Below are 22572 nucleotides of genomic sequence, written 5' to 3'. Positions count from 1 at the left end.
GTAAAGATAGACATGATCCCTCACAGGGGCGCTTACAATCAAACCATCACAGAAATAAATATAAATGTGTGGTTCTGGTAAGTGCTGGGAAAGAGAGGTACTCAGCTATGAGGATGACCTAGTCAGGGAGGTCTGTGAAGTCTTCCTGAGAAAGTAGTGATCCTTGAGCTGAACTCTGCTGGTTGTGTAGGAATGATTTAGAAAGAGGGAGAAGGAGGAGCATTCCAGGATGAGAAAACAGCATGTGCAGCTGTCCTGTGGTAGGCAGGAGTATCTGGTAGGTGGCGGGAAGAGGAAGAGTATGAGCGAGGTTAGGTCTGCAGGCGCAGTGGAGGAGAAGGGGGGTGCCCAGAGCTATAGTGCCGTGACTCCGGATCCCTTGCTCCCAGCCTGGGGTAGAGTGGTTCAGCCCCAACTGCACAGAACGTTGCCGCTGCTGGCCGGGCAGTCGGATGGAGTGCCAGCTCTCTCGGTGTGCGACACACACAGTGTGCCAGCTGAAGGATGGCCAGTACGGATGCCACCCCTATGGTGAGCCCCTCCCCTCATGCTGCCCCGCCTGCCAGCCTGCCAGAGTGGGTGTGACACCAGGGTGCCAATCCCTCCCTGACCTGAGGAGCAGGGGCGTTGCAGCAGGTGGGTGAGTGGCTGTGTGGGCCTGCCTGGAGGGCAGAGGATCCAGCTCACGCGCTCCCCTGCCCCTCTGCAGGCACTGCCACCTGCTTTGTCTCTGGAGACCCTCATTATCTCACCTTTGACGGGAGGCACTTCAGCTTCATGGGCAAATGCACCTACATCTTGGCCCAGCCCTGTGGCAATCTGAAAGGTAGGGCCCTGGAGATGCCTCCCCGGCCCGGGCACAGGCCTGAGGTCAGAACAGGGGGATGTGGGAGCACTGTGGGTGGCAGGAAAGGGCCGGGAGCAGATGGGAGCAGGGCCTTCTGTAAAGTGAGGGTTGACACGCCCACCCCAGAAGCAGGACTTTCTCAGGCCCAGACGACCAGGGAAAATGCAGTTTAAGACACTTCTCTTTATCAGTAGCTTCCTTGGCCAGCATGTTTTGAGGACCTGCCTGGCAGAGTGACAGTAAAGGGAGGAGAGAAGTTGCACAGACACCTGGAGGATGTCCCTGTGCACCAAGGGGAGGCAGATTCGCAGCAGCATTACACGCTGTTCTGGACGAGGCAGACAGTCCCCCTCCACTGCCGTTTGGGTGCTGCCTCCTTGCAGTGCCGGGCGTGGGCGCCACCCTCCGTGGGTGCTCAGAAACGCTTGTTGTATGAGCCCCTGGGCCCTCTTCACCCCTCTCCCCACCCAGAGCCATTCTTTAGGGTGACAGCAAAGAACGAGGAGCGAGGACAGGAAGGTGTGTCCTGCCTGAGCACAGTCTACGTCACTCTGCCCGAGACCACCGTTACCCTGCTCAAGGGCAGGCGCACACTGGTGAGTCCCGTGGGCTGCTGTGGCCTTGGTCCTGGCCAACTCCTCTAGCCTCCAAACCCTCTCAGGGACAGGCTTAAATCAAATAAGGATGGCAGGTCCCTGTGTCAGCTCCAGAGCACTCCAAGTGGAAGGGGTTATTAGGGTTGCTGTGGAGGGTGTCGAGGTTTCCAGCATGGCTGTGGGAGTCTGCTGGGGGTTCTCCTTGACCCCCGGATCTGTCTCTCTGTCTCCTCCTTCGGTCCCGCCTTGCAGGTTGGGGGTCAACAAGTCACCCTCCCAACCATGCCTTCTAAAGGTGTCTTCCTGGCTCCGAGTGGGCGATTTGTGGAGCTGCAGACAGCGTTTGGTTTGCGGGTGAGATGGGATGGTGACCAGCAGCTGTCTGTGAGTGTGCCCAGGTGAGGGGGAGACCTATCGAGGTAGCTGTCACTTCTTCCCGCCCTGCCCCTCCCTCTCCCAAGACCCTCCCCTTCCACCCCAGGCACTAATTCTCACTCGTGGGTAGGAAGCTCCTCACTCAACTGGCAGGCCTCCCTTTGGATGAGGAGACAGCAGGAAATGGGTTCAGCGCAGTGTGATATACACACAATGCTTTGGCAATGTGCTGGAAGGAGTCGCTAATGGGCTGTGGGAACTTTCAGAAGAGTGGTCACTTGACCCCAGTCTTCATGGAAGAGTGGCTCCCCAAATGGACAACAAGGGAAAAAGACTTTATAGAAATAGTAAACAGCAAACGCAAGGAGAAACTGGAATGTCTTAGGGCCAGCAAGACGTTTGTTATGGCTGGAAGATGGGGTGTGAGAAGAAGGGGGCGAGGGCTGTGAGGTCCTTGTGTGTCTGGCGCCCGGCGTGGAACCTTCCTCAGAATCTGCAACTCTTTGTCCTCCGCCTGCCTCTAGCCTGGGGCCCCCAGCTCATCCCCTGTCTGCTGTGGTCCCTCAGATGACTGAGGTCCCCTCTCTCCATTAACGCCTCCTCCGCTCCTGGCCCCCCCAGCACCTACTCTAGCAAACTCTGTGGTTTGTGTGGCAACTATGACGGCGACAGTAGCAACGACAACCAGAAGCCGGATGGCAGCCCAGCACTAGCCGAGGGGGAGCTGGGCCACAGCTGGCAGATGGTGGAGGATGAGGACAAGAAGTGAGTGGGGACATCCCCATCTCCATCTCCGCCCTCCTGCTCCTTTTCCCTTCTAAGAATCAAGCACCAAGAACCGGCATTACCCCTTTTCTCCCTGCCTGCACGCCCCCTCTTCTGTCCTTCTTTTCCCTGATCCTATGCCCGAGCAAGTGCACGAGCTCAACCGCCTCACTCACCCCAACTGTCGGTTGTCCTGAGGCGTTCTGAGCAGCCCTGCCTCTCGCCTGCCTGCTGCAGGTTTTCCCACCTCTTTTAGGACTTGGTGTTCACATGATCTCCACTAGGGGTGCCTGAGAGCTGGGAGACTGTGGGGGGAGGGGCCGGGATGGAGGCGAGCCTTGGCCCTTAGGGCGTTTGGGATGGGTCTCTTCCAGGTGCCAGAAGAACCACGCCAATCCCCCATCTTGTGACTCAGCCTTGCTGAACACTCTGTCGGGGCCGGAGTTCTGTGGACGGCTCGTGGCCTCCCATGGAGCCTTTGAGTATGAAGGAGGCCAGGAAGGGCCGTGCAGCAAGGGGCCACTTGGCACGTGGGGTGGTCCTCTGCGGCAGGTGGGAGGCCGGAGGTTCTGCCCTCTCATTCCCCCTGGCCTGGCCTCTCTCCTCAGGGCATGCCTGCCTCACCTCAGGGCCTCTTCCTTCTTCGAGAACTGCATGTTTGACATGTGTAACTTCCAGGGGCTGCAGCTGATGCTGTGTGCCCATATGGCGGCCTTGACTGAGACCTGCCAGGATGCTGGCTACGTGGTGAAGCCCTGGAGAGGACCCCAGTTCTGCCGTGAGTTGTGCCAAGAGCAGGACCCCTTCTTCAGATGCATACGCGAGTGGAAGGCCAGCATCTAAGAGCGTTAGCTCAGGCCTGGGGGGCGCCTGGGTGAGCCCCTTGGCTTCCGCACCATCACAGGGAAATCTGTAGTCAGAAATGTCCACTGAGAAAATCACACAGCCACTCACAGACTCAGAAAGGCTTCCCAGCTACCGGAGGCTTTGCGGAGCAACGCGCATATACGTGTGCATGCACGCCCAGGTCACCGACACACATAAAATAGAGACGCGTGGTGTGGGAGGGCGCACAGTGACTGCTCACAGCCCCGGGTATGGCCCAGCTCTCTGGAGAGCCCGCCTGGGCGTTCCCCCTGCTCCCTTCCCCACCCCCCCACCCCGCCCCCGCTCTCGTGGGCGTGTCCACCCAGCAGCACTGTTGAGGCTCTTGGATGAGTCTCCTGGGGACCTGCGGCTCCCTGCAGGTGGCTCCTCCAGGCCCTGGGGGAAGCTGAGCTCCTCAGCCAGCTTCTCCCAGTCACTCTCTTCTTCTCAAGATTGGGCAGGAGCCGCTAGCTCAGGCCTTCTGAACTCTGGGCTGTGAACTATGACTTTCCTTCTCCTTTCCCCGTCCCACTTCATGCCCCTCTCACCTGCGCCCCTCCTCCCCCAGCTCTGGCCTGCCCACCCAACAGCAACTACACCCTGTGTGCCAGGCCGTGCCCCGACACCTGCCATTCCAGCTTCTCCGGCATGGCCTGCCAGGACCGATGCGTGGAGGGCTGCGAGTGCAACCCGGGCTTCGTCCTCAGTGGCCTCCAGTGCGTCCCCCAGTCCCAGTGTGGGTGCCTTGACCTCAGGGCGGGCTACTTCAAGGTGAGCGCTGGGGTTCGGCCGCTCAGCCATTCTGAAGTCTGTGCAAGCTCACGGGCAGAAGAGGGGGGGTGGGAGTGCCGGGGGATCATAGCACAGTTATTCCCCACACTGCCTGGCAGAGACTGAGACCCTGGGCTCTCTCCCCTCACACCTCTCCTGAGGGGATTTTTCCGGAGGGATTTTTCTCCTCTTCTGAAGGCCGAGGCACAGCTGTGTCTCACCTGCACCCTTGCCGAATACCGTCTCCTCTCCTACTAAGAGTCCCTTTCTCTGCTGAAGGACGTCGGCCCCTACCTGGGCCCTGTCTTCACAGTCTTCTCAGAGGCAGCATTTGGAGCCAGACCCTTGTCTAGGGTGCTTCTCTCTTCCTTCTTTGCCTGTCGCTCTCCCAAGACCGGGGAATGACACTGATGTCCGTCAAAGCCCTCTACCACCTGATGTCCCCTTGGCTCTCCTCCCCTCGGTGCCCCCACTTCCAGGCTGGCCCACTGAACGCTCTTTCTCCATGCCTGGCTCTCCTCTCAATTTCCCCTCCTCTGTGCCCCTTTTCACCCTGCTGTCCCTCGAAGCCTCCCACGCCTATTGGAATCCTTCACATCCTTTGAAGCCCTGTTGCCATGCTACCTCTTTTTTTTCTTTTTTTTTTTTTGTGAGAAACATCAGCCCTGAGCTAACATCCGATGCCAATCCTCCTCTTTTTTTTCCTGAGGAAGATTGGCCCTGAGCTAACATCCATGCCCATCTTCCTCCACTTTATATGGGATGTCGCCACAGCATGGCTTGACAAGCGGTGCGTCGGTGCACGCCCACGATCCGAACTGTGAACCCCGGGCCGCCACAGCGGAGCGCGCACACTTAACCGCTTGCGCCCCCAGGCCAGCCCCTTTGCTACCTCATCCTTGAAGCCTTCCTGATAAGCAAAGGCAGAAAGCATCCCTCTGAACTCTTGCAAGTGCTTATCGGCTGTGTCAATGGCAGGAGGCTCTCACTGGTTGCCCTGCTTGTCTTCTTTGGGTCCACATCATGTTGGAGCACATGGTCTGTTAGTTTACCTGTTTACCACCCCCACTGGACTGTGAGTTCTGTTAGGGCAGGGACGCCGTCCATCGAGTTCATGCCTGAATCCCTAATGCCTGGCACAGTGCAGACAGATAAATATCTGTAGAAGTAGTGAAGGAGCAAACACACAAGTTCCCTGAATGAGCTGGCCAGCGTCAGACTTGAGCAACTATGCCTGGAGCTTTGGGCTGACAGGGTGCCTCACCAGTGGGCAGGCCAGTGATCTGAATATAGTGAGCTAAGAGTCAGACCTGGGAATAACCTCTTTCTCTTCCTTCCTTCCGTCCCCCAGATAGGGGAGCAGTGGTTCAAGCCAGGCTGCACGCAGCTCTGTATCTGCGAGGGCAGCAACAGAATCCGCTGTGTGCTCTGGAGGTGCCAGGCCCAGGAGGTCTGTGCTCTGCAGGATGGTGTCTATGGCTGCCACGCCCAAGGTGAGCAGGCATGTGGAACGAGCAAGGGCATGGCCCAGCCCTAAAGCAGGCTCCCCAGAGAGCTGGGCCGTAACCAGGGGCTGGAAGCGGTGACTTCAAGGACCCAGAGAGTGAGGTTGGGCCAGTCCCTGTCCTTGACCTCTCCAAGCCAAGCCAACAGCACCGATGAGCCATGGGTACTCTTCTGACGTGGACTTGCCAGGAGGGCAGCTCAGGGTTACTGCGTCTCTGAACTCCATCTCCTCCTCCCCAGGGACTGCCACCTGCACTGTCTCAGGGGACCCCCACTACCTGACGTTCGATGGAGCCCTGCACCACTTCATGGGCACCTGCACCTACGTCCTGACCCGGCTTTGCAGGTCTAGGTCCCTAGAGAACACCTTCGTCGTGAGTGCCACCAACGAGTTCCGCAGTGGGAACCTGGAGGTCTCCTACGTCAAGGCCGTCCACGTGCAGGTCTTCAACCTCAGAATCTCGCTGATCAAAGGCTACAAGGTCGTGGTGCGTGCCTCCGCCCACCTCCTGGGCCCCACACCACCGCCAGCTCAGCATCTCTACTCTGCATCTCTTAGCCCACAGGCCCACTCATCTGGCTTCTAGAGCCCCTTGGGGTAGCCCACAGCAAACCCAGCCCCTGTTCCTGAGACACTCCTGCCATCCCCCTCCTGCTCCCTGGTCTCGGCCCCTTCTCGTCCTTGTCCGAAGCGCCTTTCTCTACCGGGTCCTCCCTGCCTCTGTAGCTGGATGGTCGCCGGGTGGCCCTGCCTGTGTGGCCTGCAAGAGGCCGGGTGAGCATAAGGCCCAGTGGCTCCTTTATCCTCCTCTACACGGACTTTGGGCTTCAAGTTCGCTACGACGGGAACCACCTGGTCCAAGTGACAGTGCCCTCCACCTACGCTGGCCGGCTCTGCGGGCTGTGCGGTGCGTTCCCTGGGCACCTGTGGGCAAAGCTGGGATGATGGGCAGGAGCCTGTCCTGGTCCTGTTCATCCACACACTTGTTTAGGTGTCCTAAGTGCCCATCCACCCGTTAATTGGTTGAGGGCGTTAATTGGTTGTGCGTGAGGGTAGGTGTTAGGGGAAGCGGAAGGAGAAGAAGAAGAAAGGGTTGACCTTGGTCTGTTGAGTGGAGTGAAGGAAGGTGGTGGTCCTGGGGCCGGGTCTGCTGGCAGGGCGCCTCTGTGGCCTCTGTTAACTGCTCCCTCCTCCAGGGAACTACAACAACAACAGTTTGGACGATATTCTGAGCTCAGATAGAAGGCCTGCAGGCAACTCTGTCCAGCTGGGGGTCTCCTGGAAATTAAATGAGTACTCTGAACCTGGGTGAGCTGGGAATGGGGGGCAGCCAGGCTTGGGGAGCTGGACCTGGGGAGGAGCCTCAGCAGGCAGCCTAGAGGTGTCCTTGTGTGTCCCACTCTCTCCGAGACTGGGGTAGATGCAATGCTGTTCTGACCACCCACCCCCCGCCTCTTGATTTCTCCCATGCTTACTGACCTCTCTTTGGAGAGCCCTCTTAGGAGATCTACCCTGAGATCTAACCTTTTTTTTTTTAAATTGAGGTCACACTGGTTTATAACATGTAAATTTCAGGTGTACATCATTATATTTTGGCTTCTGTATAGACTGCATCGTGATCACCACCAAAAGTCTAGTTGCCATCCATCACTGTACACGTGTCCCTTTACCCCTTTCACCCTCCACCTGCCCCTTCCCCTTTGGTAACCACCAATCTATTCTGCTTATCTATGTGTTTGTTTGTTTATCTTCCGCATATGAGTGAAGTCATCCACCTTTGTCTGACTTATTTTGCTTAGCATAATACCCTCAAGGCCCATCCATGTTGTCACAAATGGCACGATTTTGTTTTTTATGGCTGTGGTATATATACCACAACTTCTTTATCCATTCATCTGTTGATGGGCACTTGGGTTGCTTCCAAGTCTTGGCTATTTTGAATAATACTGCAATGAACATAGGGGTGCTTATATCTTTTCCAATTAGTGTTTTCATGTTCTTTGGATAAATACCCAGAAGTGGAATAGCTGGATCATATGGTATTTCTATTTTTAATTTTTAAGAAATCTCCATACTTATCCCATAGTGGCTGTACCAATTTGCATTCTCACCAGCAGTGTATGAGGGTTCCTTTTTCTCCAAATCCTCTCCAACATTTGTTATTTTTTGTCTTTTTAATAGTAGCCATTCAGACAGGCGTGAGATGATATCTTATTGTAGTTTTGATTTGCATTTCCATAATAATTAGTGATGTGAACATCTTTTCACGTGCCTTTTGGCCATCTGTATATCTGCTTTGGGTAAATGTCTTTTGCCCATTTTTTGGGCAAAAAGTCCTCTGCCCATTTTTTGATCAAGTTGTTTGTTTTTCTTGTTGAGTTGTATGAGTTCTTTATATATTTTGGATATTAACTCCTTACTGCATATATGATTTGAAAATATTTTCTCCCAGTTGGTAGGTTGTCTTTTCGTTTTGTTGATGGCTTCCTTTGCTGTGTAGAAGCTTTTTAGTTTGATGTGGTCCCATTTGTTTATTTTTTTTATATTTCCCTTGCCTGAGGAGACATGATATTCAAAAAGATACTGCTAAGACTTGATGTTAAAGAGCACACTGCCTGTGTTTTCTTCTAGGAGTTTTATGGTTTCAGGTCTTACATTCAAGTCTTTAATTCATTTTGGGTTAATTTTTGTGTATGGTGTAAGATAATGGTCTACTTTCATTCTTTTGCACGTGGCTGTCCAGTTTTCCCAACACCGTTTATTGAAGAGACTTTCCTTTCTTCATTTTATGTTCTTGGCTCCTTTGTTGAAAATTAGCTGTCTGAGATCTAACATTCTTCCTTCCTGCTGCATCTTCTGACCTTGCTCCTTGAGGGCACCACCTTGTTCTCTTCTCCTGTCCTTCTTCCCCTCCCTGTCTCCCTCTCCACTTTTGCTTCAGTTTTTGGGAAGATCCCTCCAATCCTAAATTCCTGTCCCTTCCCCCTCTCCTTATCCAGCTGCTTTGTTGCTGGTGGCAAGCCCCCCAGATGCCAGGAGAATGAAGTGGCAGACACCTGGAATAAGAACTGTGATATCTTAATGAACCCTCTGGGTAAGCCGCATCCTCTGCTGGCCCCTTTGTCCTCCCCCAGGGCAGGAGACAGAGGAGGGGGACTGGCCAGAGAGGGAGGGAGAGTGAGACACGAAATAGATGGATGGTCAGGAGGAAGGCAAATGGAATGCAGACGCAGCCTTCACCTTTTTGGGAGCCTGACGGATCAGTCCTTTTTTGCTTCTTAGGCAGTAGGTTCTTGATAAGTACAGATTTTGGGGGCCGGCCCGGTGGCGCAAGCGGTTAAGTGCACGAGTTCTGCTGCGGCGGGTCGGGGTTCACTGGTTCAGACCCCGGGCGCGCACCGACGCACTGCTTGTAGAGCCATGCTGTCTGTGGCGGCGTCCCATATAAAGTAGAGGAAGGTAGGCACGGATGTTAGCTCAGGGCCAGTCTTCCTCAGCAAAAAGAGGAGGATTGGCAACAGATGTTAGCTCAGGGCTAATCTTCCTCACACACACACACAAAAATACAGATTTTGATCTAAGTGGATGTCGAATTCGCCCCAAAGCAGCTGCGTGGTTCTGCTCCCTTCCCAAGCTTCCTCTCCTCTCTCACGCCAGCGTTGTTTCATCTTCCAGGTCCCTTCTCCCAGTGCCACAAGGTGGTGCCCCCGCACTCCAGCTTCGCCAGTTGTGTGTATGGCCAGTGTGGGACCAAGGGCGACACTCTGACCCTGTGCCGCTCCCTGCAGGCCTACGCATCCCTGTGCGCCCAGGCCAGCCAGGCCCCTGCCTGGAGGAACAGCACCTTCTGCCGTGAGTGACCTGACACCCGCTCCTGCAGCTGGGAGGAGTGCCTTGGAACCCTGTTCTCTCTTCCTTTCCCTGAACTCTGCTCCTCTGCCCTTCCCTCCACAGCCTGGTCCTCAGCCCCCACGTGGGACCCTCTTCCGTTCTCTGATCTCCAGTCTCTCCAAGCCCAACTCCCATTCTACACTTGTCTTCCTGCACTGGGTGCCTCCTCCGTCTGATTCTCACCTCACCAGAAAATTCTGTCCTCATTTGGTTACTGCCTCCTTCCCCTCTTACGTGGGCCAGCTCAGTTCCCTTTCTTCCTCTCTTTCCCAGGAACTTTTATTTTTCAATTATGGTAAAATATACATAACATAAAATTTACCATTTTAACGATTTTTAAGTGTACAGTTCTGTGACATTAAATACATTCATCTTGTTGTGCAACCCTCACCACCATCATCTCCAGAACTTTTTCGTCTTCCTAAACTGTCCCCGTTAAACAGTAACTCCCCATCCCTCTCCCCCCAGCCCAGGGTGCCCACCATTCTCCTCTCTGACTCTATGAGTTTGACGACTCTAGGGACCTCATATAAGTGGAATCACACAGTATTTGTCCTTTTGTGCCTGGCTTATTTCACTCAGCATAATATCCTCAAGGTTCATCCATTTTGCAGTGTAGCCAGAATTTCCTTCTTTTTAAGGCTGAATCATATTCCATTGTGTGGATAGACCCCATTTTGTTTATCCGTTCATCTGATGGATATTCCCAGGAATTCTTGATGCCCCAAGGTCAGGGAGAGGGAAATCAGTCTGCCCTTCCTAACAGTGGTTTCTTCTTAGCTCTGAAGTGCCCATCGGGCAGCAGCTACAGCTCCTGTGCTAACCCCTGCCCAGCCACCTGCCTCAGCCTGACCACCCCGAGAGACTGCCCGGCGGCGCTGCCCTGTGCTGAGGGCTGCGAGTGCCAGAAAGGCCACGTCCTGAGCGGAACCTCCTGTGTGCCCCTCAGCCAGTGCGGCTGCACCGACCAGCGGGGCTCCTACCACCCGGTGAGAGCCAGACTGCAGCGGGTGCCCTGTCCTTCCTGGGCTCAGAGCCTGCGAAGGGGTGGGGCAGGCCATTGCTGGGGGCTGAGGAGCAAGTCCAGAAGCCGAAAGGCTGAAAAAGGCTAGGGGTGGAGGCGAGCAGCCGGGTAAAGTGAGCCTCATGGGGGGCCCGGCGGGGAAGCCTCCCCTCCATCTCTGGCTTCCACGTTTCTTTTGGCTCTGCTGATGCCCGTGCCCCACAGGTCGGGGAGAGCTGGTACACAGACAACACCTGCTCCAGGCTCTGCTCCTGCTCCACCCGCAACATCTCCTGCCTCCCGTCAGCCTGCAAGCCCGGCCAGATGTGCTGGCCTCTGGATGGGCTGATGCGCTGCCGGGCCACAGGTAGAAGGCCACTGAGCGCCAAGGAGGGCCCCGCAGCCACCAAGCCAAGCTCTCCCCATCTGCCCCCACACCCTCTCTGGGTTGGTAGCCCTGCTGTACTGAAGAGCTTCTGGCGGGGAAAGATGACCCCTGCGCTGTCTGGAAGGGCTCCTCTGGGTTCACTCATGGTTCTCCTGCAGCGGCTGTGAACTTGGATGGGATATGATACGTCTCTCCCCGGCAGAATACCACCCACTCCACCCCATGCCTCGCCAGCTGGCCCTTGTGCTTTGATTGTCTTCTTTTCTTTGTCTTCCTTCCCTTTGGAGGCTCCCTCACCTTCACATCCTTTCCTTGAAGGCGAGGAGAACGCCTGTTCTTGCTCGAGGCTGGGTCCCTCCTCAGCCCCCTCTCTCCTTCAGGTATGGGAATGTGCCGCATCTCGGATGACTCCCACTACGTTAGCTTCGATGGCACTTACCACGCCCTCAAGAGCACCTGCACTTATGTCTTGGTCAAAGTGTGCCACTCCACCATGGACCTGCCTTTCTTCAAGATCAGTGGCAAGAATGGGAAGCGGGAAGGCCAAACTCCTGCTTTCTACCTCCGCCAGGTCAATGTCGACGTCTTGGACTCCCTGGTCACCCTGCAGAAGGGCCACCGTGTGCTGGTGAGCTGGGTGGTGTGGCAGAGAGGGAGGAAGTGAGCTCAGGGGGAGAGGGCTCCGGTCCTTCTTCCTCCTCCCATGCCCTGCCCTCCTCTGTAGATCAATGGCACACAAGTCACCCTCCCCTCGACCTCCCGGATCCGGGGCGTCAGTGTCACTGCCAGAGGCGCCTACACCGTGCTCAGCATTAATATCGGGGTGCAAGTCAAGTTCGATGGCAATGGTTTCTTAGAGATCGAACTCCCTGCAGCCTATTATGGAAAGGTGAGGAGTCAGCCTCCAGGGGCTGGGGCTGCACAGCGAAGAGGTCACTCCCCAGAACGGAGGAGGACTGCGCCTTTCCCCTTACAGTGGAAGAGGGGGCGCCAATGAAAAATGCCCTGTGCCCACCCAGGTCTGTGGCATGTGCGGGAACTTCAACGGAGAGGAAGAGGACGAACTAATGATGCCCAGTGACGAGCTAGCCCAGAATGACAGGGACTTTGTGGACAGTTGGCAAGATAAGGAGTCCGACCCAAAGTAATTGTCCCCAGAGACTTTCTGCCTTTTCACAGAAGCGAGCTGGCATTCCAGACCGTTTGGTACACCTGGGACAGGAAGACCGGAGTGTTCCTTTATGTGTGTGACTTGGTGGGGATGACTTCTGGGTCCCAGAAACCTATTTGGGGAAACATGAATGTTTTCCTTTCTTGGTTTTGAAACATGGGAGGAGCCCAAGTCTGCGTGGAAGGCTGGCCAGAGCTCAGACCGGCTTCCCGGGGAAGACAAGAGAGGTCTTCGGGGTCATTTGGGAGCACCAAATCATTGTCATAGAGGGGGCAGTGGCTGTCCTTGTGATGACCCTCTTCCTTTCCCAGATGCCAACAAGATGACCAGAAGGTGACCCAAGCAGAACAGCAGGAGAAACCGAATACAAACTGCAGGCCAGCTGACCTAGCAAGAGCCCAGGAACAATGCCAGGCGGCCTTTCAGGCTCCGGCCTGGGCTGAGTGCGCCACCCGCGTGGTCCTCAAACCCTTCCTGCTGGGCTGTACATACAAGCTCTGTGAGTTTGGAGGGCTAAACCGTGTCCTCTGCGAGTCTATGCAAGCCTTCGGGGCCGCCTGCAAGGCCCAGGGGCTCAAGCCCCCCATCTGGAGAAACAGCAGCTTCTGCCGTGAGTGTCCCCTACAGTCACCCCAAAACTGCTCCCAAGCCCTGTTTCCCTCTGTGTATCCCTTAAAGCTCCCCGTTCTCCTTTCTGGTGGTTCCCGACCTATCTCTGACCTCATCGTCTCTGATGTGGACCGTTTATAATACCCTCTTAGCCAGGACCCCTACCGCCAGGACAGCATGGGCTGCTTCTCATCTGCTCCTTCGCCAACGCTGTCTTTCCAAAGGAAGTGTAATCAAGTCACCCCCCTGCATGGCTGTTGCCTGCAAGATCAAGTCCAAGCTCCTCTCTGAGATGTCCGAGATCCTGCAAGCTGTCCCAGCCTCTCCTCTCTCACCCCTGTCCCTGTGCACCCGCGCCTCCCCTGCACCACACAAACCTGTTCCCCACTCAGGCCTTGCTTTCCACCCCTCCCTGCCTTTATACACACTGCTCCCTGCATCTGGAAGGTTCTTTCTTCTCCCCTCCTGGAAGACTCCTAGGCATCCTTCTGTAGCTCTTTCCTTAAAATTTAAAAAAATTATTCACATACCATAATATTCACCCATTTAAAAGTGTACAATTCACTGGTTTTTAGGATCTCTACCAGATTGTGCAAGCATTACTGCTCTCTAATTCCAGAACTTTTTAAATTTTAAACCCATGATTAAAGTGTTTTTAGTATGTGATACATTCACATGGTTCAAAAACTTAAAAAGTATTTTAAAGCTTCCCAGTGAAAAGTCTCCCTCCCACCCTGACCCCATGGGCCTAGTTCCCAGCCTGCTCTTCTCAGCATCTGAGTATTTTTCCAAAGATCTTCTATATATGCACATACAAACAAATGCAAATTTATTTTCCTTATTTTCTTACAAACAGCATACAAGACACAGTAGTTTGCACTTTTTTTCACTTGACAATCCAGCTCACAGATCCTTCCACGTCAGATACTCTCTTCCATGTCAGATATCCACATCTCGTTCTTTTTTGTAGCTGATATTCCATTATTATATCATAATTCATTTATAATGATTTATTTAACTAGTCTCCTATTGGTGAACTTTCTAGTTGTTTCCAATCTTTTGCTATTGCAAACGGTGCTGCAGTGAATAATCTTATGCAGATAATGATTTTCTGTGTGTGTGTCTGTATCTGTGGGATAAATTCCTAGAAGTGGAATTGTGGGGTCAAGGACTGTGTGCCTTTGTGCTTTTGAGATGTTGCCAACTGGCTTGCCCCAGGGCTTGAGGAATATACCTTCTCACCCGCCACACAGGAGAGTGCCCATTTCCCCACAGCCTCGCCAACACAGAGCATTATCATGCTTTTGGATTTTTGCCAATCTGATAAGTAAAAAACAAAAAGAGCCTTAATTTGCGTTTTTCCTATTATGAATGAGGTTGTGCATTCTTTGAAACGTTCAGCAGCCATTTGACTTTCCCTTTCTGTGAACCATCTCTTCCTCCCCATTCACCATTTCCACTGGTTTGTTGGTCTTTATTGGACTGTTTTACAGAAGTCCCTTATCTATTACAGAGAGTAGCCCTTTATTAGTGCTGTGAGTTACAGAAATTTTTCCAGTTGTTCTTTTCATCTTTGACGCTTTCTTTTTTTTATTTTGTTTTGTTTTGACTCTTTCTTTTTGCCATGCAGAAAAACAATAGGTATATATTTATGGGGTCAATTATATTAGTCTTTGTTTTATGGCTTCTGCACTTGAAGCCATAGTTACAAATGCCTTCTCTACTCTGAAGTTAAAAAAAAAGAATTTGCCCACGTTTGGCTCTAGTATTTTTTTTTTTTGGTGAGGAAGACCAGCTCTGAGCTAACATCTGATGCCAATCCTCCTCTTTTTTGCTGAGGAAGATTGGCCCTGAGCTAACGTCCGTGCCCATCTTCCTCTACTTTATATGGGACACCACCACAGCATGGCTCGACAAGCAGTGTGTCGGTGCACGCCCGGGATCCAAACCGGCGAACCCCGGGCCACCGCAGCGGAGCGCACGCACTTAACCGCTTGCGCCACCGGGCCAGCCCCTGGCTTTACTACTTTTATGGTTTCATTTTTTTTTATATTTAAATGTTTGATCCACGGGGATTTATCCTGGTGTGTAGTATGACATATGAATCAACTTAGTTTTTATTTTTTTCCAGCATTATTAAATGACCAGTCTGTCTTTTCCCACTGACTAAGATGCCGCAATTTGTCCTATACTAAATCCCCACATGTATTTGGTCCCTACCCAGGCTTTTTCTCCTCTTCCATTGCTCCATCTGTCTTTACTTACTAGTAACCCAATGTTGTGACCAGAGAGTTTAAAATGTGTTTTAATTTCTGATGGGGACATTCACTACCCACTGCTCTTTTTTTTGTTTTCTTTTGGGGCTTTCCTGGCTTTTCTGATTTGTTTATATCTTCATCTCCACTTTAATATCATCTTTTCCTATTAAAAAACAAAACAGAATCCTGTTGATGTATTTCATTGGGATTATATTAAATGTGGAAATGAACTCAGGGAGAACTGACATCTTTATGTAGTGGGCTCTTCCTATCCATGAACATGGCCGTTGGTTCACAACCACTTTTGCTGAAGGGGCTCTAACTCCTCCCACAGAGTGACCACCTCCCTGCTCTGAGCTCTCGTTACACCTCGTGCACACACGCCTGCCACCTGCTCACTGACCATACACATCAAGGGCACCCAGTGGCTGCTGGCCGACCTCTGTCTCTCGCGGGGAACTGGGAGAGCCGTTGCTATTCCTGTCTTTCCTTGGGGCCTGGCGCGTGGCCACACTCAGTAAACGTCTCCCCCTCTCCCTCTTCCCCCAGCTCTGCAATGCCCCGCCTTCAGCACCTACACGACCTGCATTCCCTCCTGCTCACTGTCCTGCGGGGACCCGGAAGGCCAGTGCAAGGGCACCGAAGTCCCCGCCACCTGCAAGGAGGGCTGTGTTTGTCTGCCCGGCTACGTGCTCAGTGAGCAACGCTGTGTGCCCAGGAGTCAGTGCGGCTGCAAGGACCCCCAGGGTGGCTCCCTCCCAGTGAGTGGGGACAACACACCTGGAGGATGGAGCTTTCTCCTTTCCTGTGCCTCTGTCAGCCAGGGCGCCCGTGTCTCTATGGGCCTGGGGTGTGGAGGCTGGGGACAGGGCAGGATGGCCTCCAGCCAGGCCTGGGGGTGGCAAGTAGGTCACGGTTTGGGTTTCGGACCTGAGGAATCCAAACAGCTGGAACACAGCACGGTGTAGCGGAAGGAGCTCGGCCTCGGTTTGATTCCTGACGGTACCAGTCACGGGTCAGGGGGCCTCTGCTACCTCAGCTTCCTCATCTGCAAGATTGATCCAGTGGTACCTCCTGAACAACATATGGAAGACACCAAGCACAATGCCTCTAGGGGGCAGTCCAGGGACACAAGGGTGTAGATGGCACCGTAACCGTTAAGCCACTCAGACTGTGGGCTTGGGCTGTAGTGGTGAGAAGAAGGACTGGCTCTTCCCTGCTTACTCCCTTGTTCTTCCTGTGGCTTCTACAGGCGGGTAAGACCTGGCTTTCCCGTGGCTGCACCCACAGATGTGCCTGCAGAGCAGGAGCCATTCAGTGCGGGCCCTTCACTTGCCCCTCTGGCTCCCACTGCCAGCCCAACTCCACCAGCACAGACAACTGCGCTCCTGACAGTAAGGAGGGCCCTCGCGGAGGTGGGGAGAGGTGTGCTCAGGGCTGGGAGGGGCTTCAGCCGGGAGGCTCTGGAGAGAGGAGGCACAGGCAGGGGTGGGTGGCTGCAGTCAGGGGCCCCCAGTTCTCATCCTGGCTCACCCCAGCTCTGGGGCCGCCTGCAAGTCATTACCCTCCCTGGGATTCACTACCTTCAGGGCAAAAAGAGGCAATGGGACAGGAGATCCTCTCAGGTTTTTAGTCGGGGCTGGGAGAGGGAGAAAGTTGAAGATCAAGTATCCAGGGAGCTCAGGGCTAAGAGTGAGGGCGACAGAGACGTCGAGGCGGGTGAGGGATTCTGGGGGCTGTAATATTTGGGCAGGGTGCCTTCTCAGTGTTGGCCCTTCTTGGCAGAGTCGGAACAATGCTCAGTTTTCGGGGACCCGCATTACCGCACATTTGATCGCCTCAGCTACCGCTTCCAGGGCCGCATGACCTACACTCTGGTCAAGACCGTGGACGTGCTCCCCTATGGGGTGGAGCCCCTGGTCGTGGAGGGACGCAACAAGATGTATCCGCCTTTCAGCTCAATCTTCCTGCAAGAAATCATCGTGATGGTCTACGGCTATACAGTCCAGCTCCAGGCTGAACTGGAGCTTGTGGTAAGAGCTGGCCTGGGCCGGGAGGCTCTGGGGAGACAGGCTGGGCTGTGGGAGGCTGCCTGGAGCAGGTGAAGCCAGGACTCCGCATTCCCTGGGAGGTTCCTGGCAGGGGCTGCCTAGTTATAGAAGTCAGAATCAGTGCCACATTCACCACATGGGGACGGGCAAAGGAGGGCAGTGGGATTAAGCAAAAGGTTGGAGAGAGACGGGTAGAGAGAGGAGAGAGCATGCAGTGTGAAGGTGGAGTGAGGCTCAAGAAGTACCAGGGGCATCTACTTTGCCAATTATTTTGCAGGGAAGGGGGTGGGGCTGCAAAGGGGGCAGACCTCAGGGAGGCCTTTGCCACGCGGGATAGCGAAGGCTGCTGGGGTATCTCGTTCCACAGAGTGACGGCTCTGAGAGGTACTGAGGTGTGCAGAGAGATGCAGAGGCAAAAGTGGTAGAGGGTCAGGTTGATTCAGGATGCCCTGCGCTTCCTGTCTTCCTTCTCCAGGTCAACAACCAGAAGATGGCCATCCCCTACAAGGTCAATGAGCATCTGCGGGTTACCATGCGGAGCCATCGCCTGTATCTGATCACCAGCTTTGAGTTGGTCGTCAGCTTTGATGGAAGGAATAACGCAGGTACCTGCGAATGGGGACAGGAGAGCAGAAGAGAAGTTTCTGGAATGGGGGAGGGAAAACCACATCTTAGGCCAAGCACAGTGAGAGTAGGCTGGGAGTGGGGCCCCGAGCTTCAGGGGAGGGGCCAGGACAGGTGGGAAAGAGAAGAGGTGGGGAGTCTCACTTCTGGACGCCCCCTCCTCCTGCAGTGATCTCCCTGCCCAGCATGTACGAGGGGCTTGTGCGCGGCCTGTGTGGGAACTATGACCAGAACCGGAAGAATGAGTTTATGCTGCCCAATGGCACCCTCACCCAGAACCTCAACACCTTTGGCAACAGTTGGGAGGTGAAGATCAAGGGAGACCATGTCCGATTCTCAAGGTGAGAAGGCTGGGGCTCTGAGCAGGGAGGCCCAGGCCCGGGGGTGAGTGGTGGGAGGGGTGGGGGAGGTAAGCAACAGCCTGATATCTGTCCATACCCCGCTTACCCCATATCCTCAGCAGAGGAGGACACCCAAGGCAGGAGCCCAGCCAGCCAGCTGTGCCTGATTCTCCTCAGACCGACTGTGGGGGCACCTGCCCTGGGGGTCCTAGTCTGTGCCATGTGCTCCCTTACGCCCCCTTCCCAGTTCTCCCTCCCCCTAAGTTCACAGTCCTGGGGGCCTCACCTGGCCCTGCGCTGTCTCTGCCCCAGGGCCATACAAGAGGAGGAAGAGGGAGAGGAGGAGTCAGGCTTCCATGTGTCAGAATGCAGCCCCGAGCAGCTGGAGCTCAGCAACAGCACCCAGGCCTGTAGGGTGCTGATGGACTCCCAGGGCCCCTTTGCCACCTGTCACCAGACTGTGGCCCCAGAGCCCTTCCATGAGTGAGTCAAGGGCCCCAGACACATGGGAATGGCCTTTCTCCAGGTCCTGCTGTCATCTGGGACCCGCACTCCCTTTGGCTCCCTTCTTTCTCTCTGTGGCTTCTGTTCCTTGTGACCTGGCCCCCCCCACACACACACCTGGCCTGATGTCTTTCTGTTGGGCTTCCAGGCCCGCTTCTGCAGAGCTGGGTCTCCTGGCCTCCCCTCTCTGACAATCCCCCAACTGTCCCTGACACCCCCCAGGCACTGTGTGTTTGATCTGTGTGCCGCCCAGGACCCCAGACAGCGGGAGGAGCTGCGCTGCCAGGTCCTCAGTGGGTACGCCATCATCTGCCAGGAGGCGGGCACCGCCCTGGCCAGCTGGCGGGACCACACCCGCTGTGGTGAGGCACTGACCTTCCCCAGCAGCTGGCCCCTGACCCCCTTGGCCATTTCTACCCTCTGCTCAGCTCTGAGCCCCCACCACCGGCCCCACCTCTGGCTTCCCGCCTTGGTTCCCCCATCCTTCAACTTTCACCATGTCAACGTCCTTCCAACCTCATCCCCTCTCTGCCCCGACCTGGGAAGCCTCACCCCCACCCATGTTACCCCATCCCGCTCCTTCTCACCAATGCCCATCTTTGCTCCTCCGTTTCCTTCATATGCTTTAATGTCACATACGAAAGACACTCGACCAAAGCCGGCCAGCTGTTCTGGCTTCCCTGCCCACACAGTGCTCCGTGTTCTGTTGGGTGACCTGGGTCCCTTTCCAGCTTCCAGCCCCACATTCCCCATACCTGTTGGGCTAGCCCCAGCCCAGCCACCTTCTGACTATGACTCTGTCCCCTCAGCCTTGGCATGTCCAGCCAATACTGTCTATCAGAGCTGTATGACACCCTGCCCCCCCTCCTGTGCCAACCTGGCGGCCCCTGGGGACTGCGAGGGCCCCTGCGTGGAAGGCTGTGCCAGCCTCCCAGGCTACATCTACAGTGGCGCTCAGAGCCTTCCCCTGGCCCACTGTGGCTGCACCCACAACGGCATCTACTACCAGGTCCGGGCTGGGAAGGGGAGGCCTTGGGGCGGTGGAGGTGCCAGCCAGATCAGGGAGGAAAACCAGATGTTCTCCTCCCGGCCTTTCTCCCCTCCTCTCTGCAGCGGGGTGACAGCTTTGTGACTGAGGATTGCTCTCAGCGCTGTACTTGTGCCAGCTTGGGGGTCCTGCTGTGTGAGCCCCTCAGCTGCGGTGCTGGGGAGATCTGCACCCTGGGGAACCTCACTCGTGGCTGCTTCCGAGGTGAGCCTGGACCGCCCCTTGGCTCAAGCTGCCCCCATACCCCAGGGGCCCTGGACTGAGGACCGTCTCTCCCAGTCCTCTGCCTGGGACTCCTCCCCATCGATGTGTGGAAGTCCATGCCATTTAATCCGGCTCTTTTCACTTAGGCCTTTCCTTTTTTGGGAGGGGCAAATGGAAAGGGGCATCTGCTGTCTGCCAGGCACTATGCTGGGCCCTTTTCCTAGCGTTAGCCTCCTGCGATCTCCTTTAGTCCTTACTCAGCACTTGGGGGTAAGCATAGCATCCCCGTTTTATAGTAAAGAACATGCAGTTCAGAGCGGGTGAGTGATTTCCCCAGAGCCCAGGGCTAGTGAGTGTAGAGCCAGCACTGGAAGCCAAGCCGGAGGACCCCAGCCTGTCTCTGTGACCCGCCTCTGTCTTCCTTGGGATCCCAGCCCCCAGCCCCTCTCCTGGCTGCGGGTGTCCTCCCAGAACCCCCTCCCAACCTCCTCCACCCCTGCAGAAAGCCCGTGTCTACAGAACCCCTGTCAGAATGATGGGCGGTGCCAGGAGCAGGGACCCTACTTCACCTGTGAGTGTGAACTTGGTTACGGGGGAGACCTTTGCACGGAGCCTCGGGATGTGCCACCCCCCGAAAAGCCAGGTAAGAACTTCCATCCCAGGCCCTGTATCCTCACAGTCCCCTCCCCATCAGCAACCGCCACAGCATTATTCCATGTAGATAATATTAACATAGAGCAGGTATCTATTACAGATATATAACAGATAATAGATGTTATGATGGATAATATGTTATTAATATAATATAGATTATATATGATATAATAATATGATCTGTAGAGATTAGCAGGACCAGGGTCCTCAAGGAATCTCTCTGCCCATCTCCTACCCACATTCTCTGGAATCTTTTCTCTGAACCCTAGCTCCCTTCTATGATCTGCCTGCCTCACCCTGCTGTTATTTCCCCCTCTCATATCCCTCTAAGCCTTCTCCAGTACCTTTTATTGTTTTACTCTATCCAAAACTATCATTCCCTTGAGCATCTGGGCCAGTGGTTCTCCAACTTGACCTTTTGCCCAAGATCGGCCGGGCAAGGTGGGGTGGAGAGGGCCTGTTTCCACATCATTCGGGGACTCACTCTCAGAGATCCAGATTTGGTGGGTCTGGAGTGGACCCAGAAATCCACATTTTTAACAAGCTCCCAGGTGACTGACAGACGCGATTCCAGAGCTGCCACTCTTTGCTGGTACCCTGGGCTCCAGGGAACCAGCCGGATGAACAGTCCCCAAGAAGGCGTATGGGAGTTGTGTGTCCAGAAACAGAAAGGGCTCCCCGGGGTGGTGCTAAGGCCTTGGAGCCCTGGGAGCGACAGCCTGCAGGAGGGAGAACCAGCCATATCCAGGGATTTAGGGGGATGCAGTCCCTTCCAGGTGGCAACTGAGGACCAAAAGGGAGTGTCTCCCCCCATTCTCTCCGCTCTCACGCCCCTGTTTCTGTGCCCTGCACCCCAGAAGCATTCGCATTGGTGGCCATCCTATTGGGAATGCTGGTGCCCATGGTGGTCGTGGTGCCTGCAGTGACCAGAGAATGCATTTCCAGGAAGAGGAGGAGGAGGAGGAGGAGGTGAGTTCTGGATGCGGGATGAGGAGGGGCAGCTGGGGGTGCGTAAACATGGGGAGTGGGCGCCAACCCTTGTCTGTTCCTCACTGCCCCCTAGGGAGGAAATGCAGAGCCAGAACCGAGACCCGCTGGTGGACACAGGTAAGAACCAACCCCACCGTCCAGAACCTTGGCCGCCAGGAGTCGAGTGTGCCTCTTATACAGGTTTTCTCTCTTTCTTCCTCAGATTATGTTCCAGAGCTTGCCTTCAAAGTCACTCAGTTTTCAATTGTCCTCAAAAAAGAAGAGATAAAATAAAATTATTTATTATTGAGGTGTGAATTTCCACATGCTTATTGTGGAGGAAGGGTCTGTGAGGTGGGTCTTGGAGGGGAGATAGAAGGGAGACATGTGTGCGGGGTCTCAGGCTGGGTGCTCTGCAAAATGTCCAGCGGGATGGGGACCCAAGGTCTGAGGAGGTGAGGGGCTATCTGTCCCTTAGACAAAGCCACGTGGAGGTGGGCCATCAGCCCTCTGGCTTCTGGGACACAGGAAAAGAGACAGCACTTTTCCTGTCTTCACCCAGGAAACCCAGTTCCTAGAGGACTTGGCCCCTCAGCTCCCCACCAGGGGCTGCAGGAGTTTTGCTGAGGAGAAGTTTTACATTTCTAAGGATGAGATTAATTGCTGGGTAGAGGCTAAGGCTGGGGAATGTGGGTTTTTTGAAAGGGTGAACCAGCCTGTGACCTTCTGGAGGGGCCCCCACCTTCTGCAGTCATCCATTTCCCAAAAGGGCCTGAGGGTTACTGTGGTAACTGAGGGTGGGGTCTGGGGGCCGGCCTGCTGAGGAGTTTTGAGCTCTATCCTGGTAGGTGACCCACACACCTCAGCCTGAGGCCAAAGGGCAAACATTCTGACCCCTCCCCCAGTGCCTGTACCTCCCACTGGGCAGGTCCTTGCTTGGGAGAGGGGGCTGGGACATCCTGCTTAGGCTCTAAGAAGGAAAGGAAGACTACCAATTGGGGGGGGGTGAGGATGCAGGACCCCAAGGGACAGGGGATGCCAAATCAGGCAGGACACTGGGTTCTAGAAAGGAATCCTTACTGTTTATTCTCTGAGATGACCCCAGCAGCCACCTTCATTTAAGGAAGTG

The 22572-nt window shown here is 54.8% G+C and overlaps 1 protein-coding gene across 1 annotated transcript in view; it reads left to right on the top strand.

Moving 5' to 3' along the window:
* The window catches only part of ZAN (zonadhesin), a 35351-nt gene extending 13568 nt beyond the window's left edge, over positions 1–21783 (top strand). Inside the window, exons 17-49 of the mRNA XM_058569109.1 lie at positions 390–531; positions 710–826; positions 1319–1443; positions 1696–1841; positions 2440–2583; positions 2958–3065; positions 3192–3361; positions 4019–4221; positions 5573–5714; positions 5968–6215; positions 6455–6635; positions 6925–7036; positions 8728–8822; positions 9404–9580; positions 10400–10608; positions 10848–10989; positions 11391–11638; positions 11735–11899; positions 12030–12154; positions 12493–12791; positions 15598–15809; positions 16301–16442; positions 16834–17081; positions 17575–17704; positions 17893–18064; positions 18377–18547; positions 18791–18930; positions 19378–19577; positions 19682–19820; positions 20323–20463; positions 21332–21443; positions 21538–21581; positions 21667–21783. Coding sequence (XP_058425092.1) covers positions 390–531; positions 710–826; positions 1319–1443; positions 1696–1841; positions 2440–2583; positions 2958–3065; positions 3192–3361; positions 4019–4221; positions 5573–5714; positions 5968–6215; positions 6455–6635; positions 6925–7036; positions 8728–8822; positions 9404–9580; positions 10400–10608; positions 10848–10989; positions 11391–11638; positions 11735–11899; positions 12030–12154; positions 12493–12791; positions 15598–15809; positions 16301–16442; positions 16834–17081; positions 17575–17704; positions 17893–18064; positions 18377–18547; positions 18791–18930; positions 19378–19577; positions 19682–19820; positions 20323–20463; positions 21332–21443; positions 21538–21581; positions 21667–21737 — 5220 coding nt within the window. The 3' untranslated portion in view covers positions 21738–21783. The remainder of the gene's footprint in view (positions 1–389; positions 532–709; positions 827–1318; positions 1444–1695; positions 1842–2439; positions 2584–2957; positions 3066–3191; positions 3362–4018; positions 4222–5572; positions 5715–5967; positions 6216–6454; positions 6636–6924; positions 7037–8727; positions 8823–9403; positions 9581–10399; positions 10609–10847; positions 10990–11390; positions 11639–11734; positions 11900–12029; positions 12155–12492; positions 12792–15597; positions 15810–16300; positions 16443–16833; positions 17082–17574; positions 17705–17892; positions 18065–18376; positions 18548–18790; positions 18931–19377; positions 19578–19681; positions 19821–20322; positions 20464–21331; positions 21444–21537; positions 21582–21666) is intronic.
* The last annotated feature ends 789 nt before the right edge of the window (positions 21784–22572 follow it).

The sequence above is a fragment of the Diceros bicornis genome, chromosome 26 (genome assembly GCF_020826845.1).
Source record: "Diceros bicornis minor isolate mBicDic1 chromosome 26, mDicBic1.mat.cur, whole genome shotgun sequence".
Lineage (NCBI taxonomy): Eukaryota > Metazoa > Chordata > Mammalia > Perissodactyla > Rhinocerotidae > Diceros > Diceros bicornis.
Note: the sequence above shows the minus strand (reverse complement) of the source record. Positions and strands in the feature narration are given on the sequence as shown.